The sequence below is a fragment of the Meriones unguiculatus genome, chromosome 17, assembly GCF_030254825.1.
Source record: "Meriones unguiculatus strain TT.TT164.6M chromosome 17, Bangor_MerUng_6.1, whole genome shotgun sequence".
In the NCBI taxonomy this organism is placed as follows: Eukaryota; Metazoa; Chordata; class Mammalia; order Rodentia; family Muridae; genus Meriones; species Meriones unguiculatus.
The window spans coordinates 10,047,697-10,063,598 of NC_083364.1; the positions used below are offsets into that span (position 1 = coordinate 10,047,697).

General features: G+C 44.1%; 1 protein-coding gene across 2 annotated transcripts in view; it reads right to left on the reverse strand.

The window, feature by feature from the left end:
- Nucleotides 1-8,736: 8,736 nt before the first annotated feature.
- Nucleotides 8,737-15,902, reverse strand: part of Ppm1h (protein phosphatase, Mg2+/Mn2+ dependent 1H) — a 253,956-nt gene continuing 246,790 nt past the window's right edge. For both annotated transcript variants that reach the window (XM_021636507.2, XM_060371003.1), the window contains one exon: nt 8,737-13,255. In XM_021636507.2, the coding sequence (XP_021492182.1) occupies nt 13,108-13,255 (148 nt within the window). In that variant the 3' untranslated portion in view covers nt 8,737-13,107. The remainder of the gene's footprint in view (nt 13,256-15,902) is intronic.

The following is a 15,902-nucleotide window of genomic DNA, read 5'->3' on the forward strand; positions in this document are numbered from 1 at the left end:
TAACATTCAAATATGGGAGCCTATGGGGGCCATTCTTGTTCAAACCACCACATTCTATTCCCCGGCTCCCATAAGCTTACAGCCATATCAAAATGCTTTCAGGCCAATTTCAAAATTCCCCATGCTCTTTCACAGTTCCAACAGTTTAAATGTCCAAAATATCTTCTGAGACTCAAGGCAATCTCTGAAATGTAACCTCCTGTAAAATCGAAAAGAAAATCACATACTTCTAACATTCAGTGGCACAGAATATACACTGCCATTCCAAAATTGAGGAAAAGAAGGCATGTTGAGGAATTACTGAACCAAAGCAAGAGAGAAGCCATAGCAGGGCAAACTCCAAATCCTGTAGCAACGTGTTCAGTGTCAGAGGGCTTACATAGCTCTGCCTTTCTGGACTGAGAAGATACTCCTGTATCCTGTACGACGCGAAAGCCAGCAGCTTGTGGAATAAACTGCCAGGTTGGCCTGCCAAGTTAGTGTAAGCCTTGGCATCCTTGAATCACATCTGCAACATCCTTGTTTTTGTTGCTTTTGAGAAGTACAAGTTGTAATGATCTAGTGAGCATCAGACCCTTCCTTAACTTCCTCACGTCTTTCCTCACAAGCCTCGGCTGAAACACTGAGCTCCCTGGTTCTCTTCTTTCTCTCCAACATGTACATTTCATATTTCTTTCTGCCCCTTTTGCTCTTTTTCATTGTAGATCTGCATAAATGTGGCTAACAACCTCATGACAGAAACTATATTAGGCTGTCTTGAGATGTCCTCTGCCAAAGCAATTAATTAATCAATCTGTTACTTTTTAAATTTATCCCCAGGCAAATCCTTAGGACAAGGGCAGAAAGCAGCTACAGTCTTTGCCCAAAGATCACAAGAATGGCCTCTTAGCCTAGTGGCTGATATTGTTCCCCTCTGAAACCTCCTGAGCTGGGCCTCCATAGTCTGCACAACTCTCAGCCCTACTGTTTTTCAGGCTCCAATAAAGATGGCCCGTTAAACTCTGCTGACAGTGTTGAACTGCTTTCCTAGGCTAGTCCTGTTTAGGTGGTGCTGTGACTCTACCCAGGGCTTGTAGGCAGCACGACCAGCTAAACTACTTCCCCAGCTATACTGGCATGCTCCTTGGTTTTTCTCATTCGGAGTGGTGCTTACAGAATGGTAGCACAGACCTCCGAACATCCATTCTTTCACTCAAGCAAAGAGAATACTGACCAAAGCAGTCAAGACAACTTCTTTAGCATCTGGAAATTAATTAAAGGACTGCAACAGTTCTGGGAGTATTTACCCAAGAAGAACAACCAAATCCCAGCAGGAACAGGGGCTTGATGGCCTTTTTGACCTGTGCAGCATCTTTACTCTTCTCTCCAGGTTGGTGTCCTTGAACACCACATTCTCGTCATGGCTGCTCTGAAGATCAGCAGATGATAAGTCACCAGAGGGGCAGAATGGCTCTGCGGCTCTCCCCAAAGCCCCAAGCCCAAAGAAGTGTCACAGTTGGCCTATCTGGCAGTTCTGTGAGTCCCTGTTCTCGGATTTGTTTTTGCTTGATCTTTGCGCACATAGCTCTAACAGTAGAACACTAACAAACAAACAAAAAACAAAACCAAAAAAACCCACCGATGACTGCTTAACATCATAGCTATCAGAGAACATCATAGTAGATAATAAAAAGAGGCTGACAAAGAAAAAAAAACAAAAACAGAACCAAACAAATCCTAGAAAGGAAGAGCCTCAGAATAACATATCCACCCAGGGCTTTGAAAAAGCATCAACCTGTCGCTGGAGGTTTACGTGCCTTTGAGAATGTACCAGGCAGTGTTCTCAGTGAAGACTGGAGAAGGCCCCAACAACGTAGTTCTGGGTAATCTCCAGGTTCCACATAACCAGGGAGGGAAGGCTAAGTCGGAACCATACGCTGCCCACCAAGCACTGAATGTGTGCTCCTGGTGTGATGGGGAACTTCACACATCCAAGAAATCCAGTGAATTCAAGGCAGGATACATGTCAGGGACCCATACTCATTCATGCTCTTAAAAAACAGAGAAAAGCAAGTCACCATGTACAAGATACTCTCAGTAAGACTAACAATAAACTTATCAGAAATCACGGAGACTAGAAAGTAAAAAAAAAAAGATATATTAAAATGCTGAAAAGATTAAAAAAAAATCTGTTCACCAATAATTCTATATCCCGCAAAACTATCTCAAAGATGAAGGAAAAGCTGGGCTTGGAGGAGGCTGAGGCAGGAGGACTACAAATTCAAGACAAATTTGGATCATTTAGTGAAACCTCTTACCCCCCAAAAAGAAAAATGGAGATATTCCCAAACAACTGATGTACTCTTTGTTGTTGTTTCTCCAGACAGGGTTTCTCTGTGTAGCCCTGGCTGTCCTGGAACTCACTGCAAACGAGGCTGGCCTCGAGCTCAGAGATCCACTTGCCTCTGCCTCCTGAGTGCTAAGATTAAAGGCGTGCACCACCCACCTGGATACATTTTTTTCCGTATAGGATTTGTTTTACGGGAATTATTAAAGGGTGTTCACACTGAAAGATATCAATCAGAAGGCCCATGAAGAAATAAACACCAATGAAATAAATAGTAAGGATTTCTCCACGTAATTTAAATGATAACTGCGTAAAATGATAATTATTCAACTGTTGATATAATTAAATTATAGAGATATATAATTTGTATGTCGAGAATAACACAAAGAGAGAGAAGAATAGAGTTCATATTGGAGGAAAAAATTTTCATAAAATGAAATTAAGTTTCTGGTAATTCAAATTAAGATGTTAACTGTACCCTGCAGACAGTAACGGAGAAGATAAACAAGGAAATAAGGAATTTAAAATTGTGTATTAATTTTATTTTTTAAAAAACAAGAAGGCAAGAATAGAAAAACAAAGGCGGGAGAAGACTTCGAAAACAAATATTGGAATGGAAGACATAAACCCATTTATAAGAGCTGCTAGGGACTGATCCCGGGTCTGTATGCTGAGCAGGTGCTCTACAGCCAGTGCTCCCCAAACCTCCAGTAAATTCTCTCTCGTCGGTAACCACATTACACATACTTGGACTAACCATGTCAACTAACAAGCAGAGACGGGCAGTCAAGAGCACTTGCTGCTCTTCTGTTCCCAGCACCTGCAAGGCCGCTCACAACTATCCCCGACTCCAGCTCCAGAGGGTGGGATACCCTCTTTTGACCTCTGCGGCCACCAGACCCAATGTTGTGCACATGTATTCGTGCAGGCAAACATGCATACACATAAAATAAAAATAAGGCTAAACCTTTTCAAGGCAGAGATTGGCATTATGAATAATAAAAAAAAAACAAAACCATATAATTAGAGTTCCCTTGCAAGGTATACTTAGAATAAGACATACAAAAGGAAAAAAAAGAAAAAAGAAATACAAACAAGTGAAAGAATGGGGAAAGAGGTACCAAGAACAAGGACATATAAGCTGGAGGAAGGGGGAGTTGTACAGTTATGGGGTGAAACAGCCTTTAGACAAGAACATGTTACTGGAAACAAACAAAAACAAACATTTTACAGGGACATAGAGATCCGTCCATGAGGAAAACATAACAATTATAAACATATTCATACTTAACAGAGCTGAAAATACATGAAACAAAATCTTACAGGAAAGAGGTAAGTAGACAATTTTTTAAATTAAATTTTTATTTTTATATTAATTACAGTTTATTCACTTTGTGTCCCAGCTGCAGCCCCTTCCCTCCTCCCCTCCCAATCCATCTGACACTAGCTTATCTGGCCTCATCAGAACTGGCTGGATTGTTCTCCTCTGCAGCCTGACAAGGCTGCTCCCCCATCAGGGGACAAGTAGACAATTAAGAGTAATTTAACATCCCACTTCCAATCACAGATAAAACAAAAAACAAAGACACAGAAAACTTGACCAATATGCTAAGTGAAATCTAACAAATGTATAGAAGACTTTACACAACAGTAGTAGAATACATATCTATCCCATAATGTACACGGAAACTTCTCCAACACAGACCACACAGGAGGCCATTGAATAAACCCCAACTTAAAGGGCTGGAATCACACACAGCCTTCTCTCTGACTATAAGAGAACATAGCTATTATTCATTTGTAGAAGGCACTAACTTTTACCTATGAAGAAAAAATTTAAAAATCCATAAATCAAACTTACAGTATAGGGCATAATGAATAGTAAGGATATACATGCTTCTTTTTACTTTCTAGCAGAAATGTGGCAAACAAAGAGTACCTTATTCCTTCCAAATTAAAAAAAAAAAAGTTGAAGTGGCAGCAGATTTTATGACTGAGGCTAGTGTTGAAGAAAATGTTATCATAAAATAACAACCCTGATTCATCATTCACTAGTAGAGCTAAAGCTGATGGAGGATAGTCTTAGGAGCAAACTAACACATTTATAACTTTCCCCATTTATAACTCAATAAAACAAGATATACGATTATGGATGTGCCTGGCTTTCCCTCAGCATTAGGTCATGAATGTTCAATAATACAATTGACTTTCTTCACAGGAGAGAGCAGGTCACACACACACAAGCCAATTCTTTCTGTTAGGGTCTAAAGCTTGTTTTTGTAACCTCTCCCCTAACATATCCTGGCTCAGAATTTCACGTCAGCCTCTGTGTAATGACAGCTGACCTGAGCAGTTGTGGCAGAGTCCCAGTGGCCCCTCAAATCCTAAAATATTAATTAATAGGCCCATTACATAAGAAGCTTGGTAGCCCATAGCCTAATAATTAAATAATCTTTGGGTGGGACTGGCAGATGGTAGTCCAGAAAAGACATGAGAAACATGTCATCATTTCATATCCAGTTTGCGTAACTTTCTTCAGCATGGCCAATCTTGTTTTATCTGTAAACCCCATCCAGCCCTCTCTCCTCAGATGGTCTGAAGCAATTCCCAGAGAAACAGTACAATTGTTTCAGCTGTATTTGAGTCTATATGCATTGTATTTTAATATGTAATACCAATGAAAACACTAATTTCTTTTCAAGCATGGAGCCAACTATACTGCTAATTTCCCTTTTCCTTTTGTTTTCTTTTACTCTTTCTTTTCTCTCTTACTCTTTCTTTTCTTTTTCTCTATTTTTCTTTTTCTCTTTCCTGTTTTTTGAGACAGGGTTTCTCTGTGTAGCTTGGCTGTTCTAGAACTCTCTCTCTGTAGACCAGGCTGACCTTGAACTCAGATCTCCTCCTGTCTCTGCCTCCTGAGTGCTGGGATTAAAGGTGTGCATCATCACCACCTGGCAATTTCCTTTGTTTTATTGTATGATCGGCAGGTTGACCAGTTAGTCTCTAACTTGTATTGAAGTTTTATAAGAATGGAAAACTTGTTTTTCCCAAATCAGGAATATGAGATTCCACAATTCTCCCAAAATTTCTCCTACTTTCTTTCTTTTCTTTCTTTTTTTTTTCTTGTTGAGCCAACACTGGGAATTGATGAGTGATAGGAAATTGCTAAGATCGTTAATGACAACTTCTATAATTCTGTGGTTTAAATCAGAAATGCATGGTCATTAAGCACACTGCTTTCTTGAGTGTGGACAGGGGGCATGGTGATCTGGTTCGAGGTGTTTCCTAGCTGTGACTATTTTTCTCCCATTCTCAGATCAACTGCTCCACCACTCTCACTCAACATCTTCTGAACGAGCCTGCCCTCTCTCACCACGTAGTAACTGTATCTGTGAGTATGAAACTTGAAGATTAAAGCAAAAGCCTGTTTTCATGCCCTTTTCAGGGAATGAAAATTGGGTCTACCCTGGACCTCCCAAAACCTTGTCTCTGGACTCTTTGGTCCAGCCAACTTATCAGACCTAGTGCCTGGAAGGGAGTCAGGACCACTCTGTCCGCATCTTTTGCTTGGTGACACTCTGAATCCTTTTGGGGAGAGTAACTGGAATCAATAAAGCCAAAGGAGGTTAGCTGGCTCCACAATCTTGTTAGAAGCAAAACACAAGACACTGTAAATGCCACGCTGCTGAGCAAGCGGTCATCTAGTCAAGACTGTATCGGCAGACAAAGCCCCACAAAGGCAGACAAACACCTAGGATTTGCAGCTCACTCTTTGGCTTGTCATTTAATTGAACGAATATGGCAACACATATGAAATACTTTGTAGGTACAGATTTTTAAATGATAAAAACATCTTGAACAATGATTACCTTTAAAATACACAAACACAATTTAAAAAGTGTCTTACTACCACAAATCAAGCACCCAGTAAACTACAGAACCACTTGAAAAGTCCAGTGGTTATGAATACCACATTAGCATCAGAGAGGTAACAGACGTCTGCTTTCTCCGCCTGGGCTCAGGGCTCCACAGTGGTCACCATTACCCGAGCTTACCAATAGTCAGTACAGTGGCAGGAGTGTGTCCTCATGAAGGATTCCTGCTGGAGTCCAGCGTGGGTCTCAGCAGCCTCTATTACTGTGATAAGCTGGCTCCTTTGCTTCTCCGTGTGGAGGATTGCTTCCTGTGTTACACATGCATTTTCTTAAAGCCACTTTCTCCATCCTCTTCCTTGCTCACCAGCACTGCTGAGGGTCAAATCCAAGGGTGGTGGCACACACCTTTAGTCTGAAGAGGCAGGTAGGTCTCTGTGTAGCCTGGTCTACAAGGCAAGTTCCAGCCTAGCCTATATATATATATTAATATATATATAATATATAATAATATATATATCAACACCTTGTCTTAAAAAAATATCTCTATGACTGTTTTCAATTCTGAATTCTCCCTGAACTAAACCTATATAACCTGTATATTCTCTCACATGCCAACCATAGTACTGCAGGTCTGTGAGCACAGCAAAAGGACCAAGGTTCTCATTCTCTGTTACACATGGAGTTCAAGGCCAGCCTTGGCAATGTAAGTCCCTGTGTCAAAAAAACCAAAACAAACCTTCATTTGTGAATCAATACAATAGCCTCTCTTTAGCCACAGTTTCATCTTTCATAGTTGCAGTTTGAAATATTATAAAAAAACAAAAATGAAAAAAATGGCCTGAAAATATTAAATGGAAAATTACAAGAGTAGGCAATTCTTAACTTTTATTAGTTTTTTTTTAAATTGTTATACTTTATTATTTTGTTGTCCTTTTTGTGTGTTCATGTCCTTATGGCTTGTTCATGTATATACAGGCACTTGTGTGTTACAAGGTAGGATCAGAGCATGATGTCTGGTGTCAATCATCACTTTATGCTTTTTTTTTTTTGAGATGGGATCTCTGTTGCTGTAGCGAGTATGGCTCACAGGCTTCTGCAGAGTCTCCCTCCTTTCCCTCTCATTTCTCTGAGTGCTATGATAACACATGCTCACGGTACTGTGTATGTTTCTATGTGGATTCTGAGAATCTGAATCCAGGTCCTTATGCTTGTGTGGCATTTTTACTTCCCAGACCTATCTCTCCAGCCATCCCTCTCCCTGACCCTGCCCTCTGAGACAGGGTCTTGCAGTATAGTTCAGAGTTTGCCTAGAACTTGTGATGAGCCTGTTCCAGCCTCCTAAGTACCTGGACTGGGCAGGAACCACCACATCCAGCTCCCTTATCTGTGAACAAAACTCTCTTGCAAATGCGTAGATACACACGAGGAAGAGCGCCCCTCTACATGTGTTTTCAGACACCCCACAGGGCCTTGGTAAGTACCCTCGGCAGATGACCGCCTTGTACTATTTTCTAGACTACCTTTAACTCCCGAATCTAAAGCAGAACTAATGTCCTTTTGTGCTTTACCCCACTTACCCAACTTACTTTGTAAGTACTGCACAGATTACAGCCAATTAATTTTTTAAGAGGCAGAGTTTTATGTAGCCCAGGCTAGTCTCAAACTTGCCATGTAGCCAGGGAGGACCTTTAACTCCTAGGATCACAGGCGCACACCACCGTGTCTGGCACTTGTGAGAGCACCGAGGATGCCCTGAGGAGAGAAGGGGTCCTGATTTGTCCTGTCTTCAGCTAAGGATACCTCTTGGGTGCTCAGCCACAAACGAAACATCTATATTCCAACCCTTCCAATGGACCAACATGGGGAGGAGTAGAAAGTCCAGAAGCAGCAGGGGTCAGGATCTAAACAGTTTCTTCTGGACATGATCAGAAGCCTCTATTCATAAGCTCATAGCAGCTGTGAACAAGAATAAGCCATCAACACTCCAACAAGGAGGAAGAAGGAGTTTGTGAGCCCCTGACCCCTAACGAAGGAGCTCTGGAGAGCTGATGGCCTCTGAGGAAGGAGGAGTCTGTCTTCTTTATGGGTGTGGCCACTGACAGATCCCATGTTCCAGTGGCTGGACCCATACCCCCGACTCTATGGGCAGCAAAAATCTGACTTATAAAAGAATAGGGAATAAAAAGACACAAAGTTATGTGTGGATGTGGAGGAGTTAGGGGAAGGAGTAGGGGCGAAGGGAATTAAAATACATTATGGAATTCTCAAATTGGAAAACATGCTCTTGGGAATAACTTTCCCTCTGGAATCTCTGTGTGATTGCACATACTGCCCACAGTAGCTTCCCTCGAGGCAGGGAAGGAATCTAGGAGGCCCGCTACAGTCCTTCGAAGGCGTGGATGTTGGCAACTCCTCCCTTTGGATCGTGCGTGGGTGCCGACAGCTGTGCACCTCACATCAGTCCATGACGCCCTGTCACTCCATCACTTCTCAGGAAGGAAACTGCGCGCCAAATTCAAAGCCAAGAGACAAGTGTTTTTCTAAAGATGTCCTATATACATATTTATATATACATATATAGTACTTTATTTAAAATGTCATTTAGCATATACAGTTTTTGAGTTTTTTCCAGGGGACATTGCACCTAAGTTTCAAAACACACAAAATAGATCCCCTTTACTAAACAGCTCTCATTTGGGGGTTTACAAAAGTCAATACTTCACAATCACAAAGCCTAAAGATACATGGTTCGGTAACCAATTTCCAGGCAGAATTCTCTCAAGTCACTGTACGAAGAGTATTTCGGAAACCCGGACTGCACATACAGATTCTCACAAATGATCCTTACTAGGGATTTCCAAAGAAACAAAGGAAATTAGAGGCAGAACAGGAGTGAAGGGGTAACTGCTCATCTAAAGACAGAGTGGAGAAGCTGGGGTCACAGCCTCCATCTTCAGCATACCTATCGCTGAAAACAAACAGTTCATTTACAGCCTTATTTGGTCACTTTGAACTTGAATCTACATGAACAAAACATCACCTAGGGCACAAAAAAGAAGTACTAAAGCTATTTACACAGATAACATTATGAATTAGGAAGAAGCAGAACCCCTCGAAAGGCATTCACGTCTGACAAAGGGCCACGAGGCTTACAGAAGAGGCCAGGCACTCAGGCTGCTCCTGCAGTGTCCTCTGTAAGTTCCAGTGTGCACACGTATGCCACATAGCACCCAAAGTCTGCTCACAGAGGTGGGCTGTGGTCTACAGGCTGCCATACTTCTCTGTACTTAGGAGCCCTTACTTTTGTGAGCTCCAAACACAAAACTCTGTCCTGTGGCTGAAGACTCTCCTAGTCCGTTGCATATCTGGGAGGGTCAGTCTTGTTCTTTCCTTGCATAGACAATTTCATTGCTTTCTCCAGCTGTCCTAGGAGCACTGACTCACTGAAGCCAGCATTTCATCACAGCACACAGACTTTGAAAACATCAGAGGTCCTGGCTCGCCGAAGGAAAGGTGATACCTTCAAACCTGTACACACCGCAGCATCTGCTGCTAGTTCCCTCGCAAACACAGCAGACACGAGAAAGGAGCAAGGGAAGGGAGCACAAGGAGAGTCAGTGTTTTACAAACAGATGCTTCCCAAAGGGAGTGTAAACTAGTGATGTCCTGGGGATACTGAACCCCCTGCCCAAATGGCCAAGGTCTGGAGTGAAATTTGGCTCCTGAGACTGTTACTCCTGCTCATCAATATACACCTCTGGGTATAATTCCCCTCTGGGAAGGGACTTGCAGAGGAGCATGGTGGGAAGACACAGCCAGCTTCGTGCAGTCCCATGGAGGGTAGATGCGAGGAATTTAAAAAACTCAACATTCCAAACCCTCCAAAATTGAAAACTGTGGAAAATAACTGAACTGCCGACTTCTCTGGCTCGCCCCAGTTAAAGAGCTGCGCATCTGGCCTAGCCCAACTGTCAGCACTCCCTGTCTGCCACAGAGGACAGTCACTGGGTCTACACAACCCCAGCACGCCCTTTCATGTCTCTGGCTGCTGACTTTGTGTGTCAGAGGAACAAGGCTTTAGCTTCCACCTGGTAAAGCGCTGCAGAGTTCACACTCTTTAGGGAGGGACCGCCAGGGGGAAGGGCAGAGGCTGGCCGAACAGAGAGATTTAGGGTTGCGGGAGGCTCTCATTAAAGGAAGTAGTCACGAAACCCCCAAGACACCCATAATGACTTGACTAGGAAATCAAATGTTTTTCATTACACAAGGCTTCCTCTGAGGCTATGGGGCAAGCAGGTCCGGCTCTACATCAGACATACATGATTTCTAAAAACGCATCGCAGTATGTTCTGCAGAATCCTGAATGTGTAGTCTGTCTTCTGACCTTTCCAGGAATGTACCTGTTATCCAGACTGTTTCTGTTTTGGGACCGGGTGACTTGGAGCCTGAGGGGACAATGAGACCCGCACAAAGAAAGCCCAAAGCACAGAGCAGTATCAGTGCTGGGCAGACCTGCCGTGGCCATTAACAAATCACTCTCCCCTTTTCATTTATTTATCTCATCTGTAGTCTTCTTCCCTCCCTCCCGCCTCTAACACAAACAGGCTGTTAGCCTAGGACTAAGACCTTTCCACACATGGGGCCTCGTGAAGAGAATTCCTGGATACCTTTCCAACTAAAACCAAGCTGGCTCCAGGCTTTAGGGTAATGTGAATTTGGGTTTTCCAGATTTCATTTTGTTTTGTCGATATGTGTCTCGGCAGTAAACAAATTGGGAGAATGTTGTCACGATACCTATAAGATATTCACACTCGAATTCTGACTCTGGTGGCTTGAGTGTAATTAGAGAAGGTGAGACCCAGGGAGTTCAGAAAAGCAGAAATCTGAAAGGCATTGGGAACCTGGAAATGATTCCAAAGAGAGCGGCTCAGGTCCTCCACAGCCTTCAAGGCTTTCTCAAGTTCCCATCTGTGCGTGAGTCTGAGACCTGGGCAGGAGCCGCGAACCACGCTGCTGTAGCACGTCCGAACAGTTTTCCAGAGCCTCACAGGCTGCCTCGGAAGCCAGTGGTCGCCACTGGCCACTCCCCAGAGGTGCCTTGGGTGGAAAGACTCCCTGAAGGAGGGGGATGCACGGTCCTGACACCACGGCAGCTGCAGCCCAGGTTGCAGGCGACGGGTTGGCACACACTCACAGTACGTCACCTGCCAGGCGGGGTACTGCTTCTACACAGTGACTTTGTTCCTGAGTCGGAAGGCACCAGGCCTTTCCTAAGAAAATATCTACAACACCAGGAATGCGGATGACTTGTCAGTCCGAGGAAATCTTCCTCTGCTCTCCTCTGGGGAGGAATCCTCATGAACACCAGCGCTGTAACTGCCTCTCAAGCATTTCAGGGAAAAACTACACCATGAGTCCCTTTCTTTACTGGTTTGGAAGTGTGTCCCAATGACACCAAATTATCATAAAGTCGATTCTGTCCTGGAAGACTACAGGGGCAGGACTCTGTGGTCTCTGGGCAGGGCAGCAGCCAACCCAAGAGATGGGCGATTTTAAAACTGGACTTTGCTGTTCCTCTCGGCAAGGAAGGAGGCAGATACCACGCCCACATGCGTGCCGCCGCTTCGCTCACGAGGCATGCGTAGTGGTGGATGCGCAGTGGGAAAGGGGTCTCGGCACATCGGTTTCTCGGGATTCCCTTGAGGACTACGGTGGACAACTAACTCTGATTCAAACTTACTTTTATCCAAGTGTCAGCCCATTTACCCTTGCACAGAGGTGACAGGAAGAGCCGCCTCTTAGCGGAACTGTGATGCTCAAACCCCGGGTGGGAGGCCTGGAGAACAGTCAGCGGCCAAGGAGCCTGAATCCCACCTTCTTCCCTAATGAACTATGGTTGACTGATGGATACAAGGACTTCCTAAGCAGCAAGCTGCTGCTTCCTATAAGTCTCCAGGACACACAAGGTGGGAGAGCACCACCAGTGCCAGAAATGAAAACTCAGCCTCTCCCAGCAGCATCTCCAGACAGAGAGAGGGACCTTAAAGATAACAGAGGATAACCAACAGCTGTTGGTCCAGTGAAACACCCACATCCTGAAGCGAACAATGATCTGGTGAGAAAACACAGCTCTGTGGGTAAATGTTATACAGCAAAGAAACTGTCACATGGGCTGTGGCTCTGGACAAAACTATCGTGTGTATGGGACACAAGACATGGGGCACGCCAGATTGGGCTAGTCTCTGCTACGGGAACTGTCTAGTGACAAATTGCAAAGTCCTATTGGAGGGGAATGGGAAAGATTCAAGGAATGTCAGGAAGGGAAAAAAAAAAGGTCTATGCCTCCATTATTACCACAAAAGAATAGAGACAACCAGGGAGACAGGAGCGGGGAGAAGGAAGGGGAAGCACAAGGCAGAATCCCTGAAATAACTTGAGCATACAACGATGAGTGCTCATACTCTCTGAGGCATGGTTTCCAACTTTCCAGCGTGGCCCTGCACCCGAGAGAACCTGGCAGCCTCACAGGCTCAGAAGTCTCCTACCAGTAACACCTGGAATGGCTGTCCCTGCTGTTCTAGGTAAAATAAATAAATTTATGCCTGTGCCCCCAAACAGGCAGTAGCCACCTAGGAGCCCTACAGTAGAAACCAAGAGAAATATAACACTCAGTAGCAGGCTTTGTGTTTTGCTCTTATTCAGTGTCCAGACCCGTTACCAAAGAAGAAATGGAAACCTAAGGGTTGCCTTGAAGCAAAGCCAGAGGCTTTTTGGCAGAAAATTCCCCATCTGGGCTGGGAAGAAATTGCATCACCTGGAATCCAGCCCAGGCACTCCCCAATTCCGCCCTCCTCAGAGGCATCCCAGTTTTCTTCCCGTCTGTCCTCCCAGTCCCCTGGGTCACTTTCATGACAGTTTGTTTCCATGTATTAAAGGAATGACATATACAGAAATGTCATCTCCTGAGCCCAGCCGGTCATTTGATATCCGCCATCCTCTGTCCTTCAGGACGCCTCGGGCACGCATCACCAGGTCCTGAGCTGCCAGTGTGTACCTGTGCAGGAAAAAGCAGGAATGAGACAGTTAGAACAGCATGGGAAGACACAAGGCTGAGGGGCTGGAAAGGAGACATCACAATGGCCATACATTTTCCAGTGACCTTTAAAATCCAACATTGATACCATTAATGACAGTATAACTACTACTGCTACTAATAATAAAGCTAGAGCCATCTTCTCATAAGCATGAGGCCTGATGGATGTCTCGGGTGGTAGTTGAGCTAGGTATTACATTAAATATCTCTTACATTATTCCACTGTTCATCCTTTCTAGATGTTACGTATTGCAAAGGATCCAGAAGAATCCTAGTTCAGTGTTTTTACACCTTACCAAAGATCCACACAAGCCCAGTTTTCCATGACAAAACAGTGTTTGGCTCAATAAGTACACGAAGGAAAAAGCAAAACAGGAACTTCTGTCTTCAATGTATTTAGTTTTAAGAGCTATCTTTTTTTTTCCTTTTTTTTTTAAATCAAAGGGTAGTTTGTTTTCCATTGATGGTTGTGGTAAACCTTCTTGAAAAGTAGGTTCAAAAAATTTAAAGAAAGATGTGAAAAATACTTCATGTGGTATAGGAAAATACCACATGAAGGGTGAAGGGTGAAGGGTGAAAGTGATTGATAAGCCCTGGTGTGGGTGGTTTCTCTATGCGCCTTTATTGGTGTTACGTTTTCCTACAGTTCATGTAAGGACAATGAGGGAGCACTCAAGAATTTGAAAAGATGATTGTTCATTGAGATTCAAACGGTAAGCTTAATGAGAAAGGATGACACTGAGCTAGCGAAACCATGAACACATAGGAGAAGAAAGTGTGATGTAATGGGTTATTTGTGGGCATGGACTTCTGTTAGTTGTGAGAAAGCAAACACTGGCAGATTTCTCCCCAAATATTGATTGGTGCAGAGAGTCTTAGCTGAGAGACTTCAAAGAGGTCCAGCAGGGCTGGACTACAGAGTTCGATGGATTATGTTCCAAGTCTGTGCCAGGAAACAAGCAGTTCATCTATTTCCCCCCAATTTCATGTTCACCAAATAACCTTCGGATTTTGATCTGCCTCCCTGCGTGCTTGGCTACCAGGAAAGAATATGCTGCTTTATGTGCTCTGAAAATATCAGTCAGCTATATTTCTCTGTATGTCAACTGGCATTTTGGTTTGAAGATCAGTTTTGTAAACTGGGTTAAGGAAAGCCCAGCTCTGATAACAAATCTGAGACTTGTACCATGATTAAATCACGTTTGGAACCTAAACAGCTATGAGACAGACTGTGATAAATCACCAAGAAAATAAATGTCACCTACATAAGGCCTTTTGGAAGCGTGACTATAGTGTTTTTTATAAGGCATCCATGACCTTTTCCCTGCTCAGGGTACCTCAGCTTTACCTTTGGAATCTTGGGGAAGATGCCTTCCCATGTGTTTCCTAATCCTCCTAAGAAGGTAGAGTGCTCAGGCTGACACAGACTTCGTTTTAAAAACAAGGGCTGCAGCAAATGATGAGGGCTGGGACCATTCCACGTCGTCCGGCCTCTAAGAATTAGCTATTCCCACAGCCCTCGTGGCCAGCAGTGTCGTAGACACTCCTCCACCTCCTTGCCTCCTTTCCTAACTGCACGGAGGAGTGCTGGCTGAACGTGGAAGCCTGTCATGCTTGAAGGAAGATTCAACCACCTGGTCTCTTCCTGGGATCAAGAAACAAGGACAGAGCTAGAGAGAGGGCTGCCAGAGCAGTTAAGAGCACTTTTTGCTCTTGAGGAGGTCTAAAGTTCAGCTCCCAGTACACACATGGTAGTTCAAACCATCTGTGACTCCAGTTCCAGGAGATCTAATGCCCTCGTTTGACCTCTATGGAGGTCAAGGGCAGGCATGTGCTGCACAACCATTTACACACACACAAAATAAATAAGTCTGAAAAAAATAAAGAATGGCATTCACGGAGGCTTTAGGCTGAAGAGCTACATGAACACCTCAGTCCCACAGCCTACAGCTCCAGACTTAGCACAGCCTCTCAGATGCTCGCCTGAGGTTCTTCTTAGTTTATATTGTATGATACATGTGAAGCATAACCACGAGCACAGTAATAATGATATCACCCGTAACATTAGGGTCATGTTAACCCCGATGATTGACCAATGATGGTAAAGGCAGTGGCATATGCTTTCAATCTCAGCACTCAGGAGGCAGAGGCAAGGAGATCTCCGAGTCTGAGGCTAACCTGGCCTACAAAGTGAATTCCAGGATAACCAGGGCTACACTGAAAGATCCTGTCTCAAGAAAGGAAGAGGGAAACTTTGCTGACTCGGTGAGTTGCTTCCTTCATTCGTGTTAAGCACACCTTAAACCAGCTTGAGAGGAGATGAAATGTGGACACGGTAAACTGTGGGAAAACATGGCTGACAAGAAAGGACAGATGTAAAAGAAAAAACAAAGTCAGGAAAAGAAGCTCTGGCAAGTCCAGACAGAGCTCTTGATGGCTGTCTGGTCATGAGGCAAACAGGCCTGACCAGGTCTGGCAGTCATGAGAAATGGCTGGGGACCAGGACAACACTAGTCAGAAGAGCACAGAGGCAAGAATGCAGGCTACTGCTTGTGACTTTGGGTATTTCATTGTTTTAGTCTGTGGGGACAGAGCTTTGCCCACATGC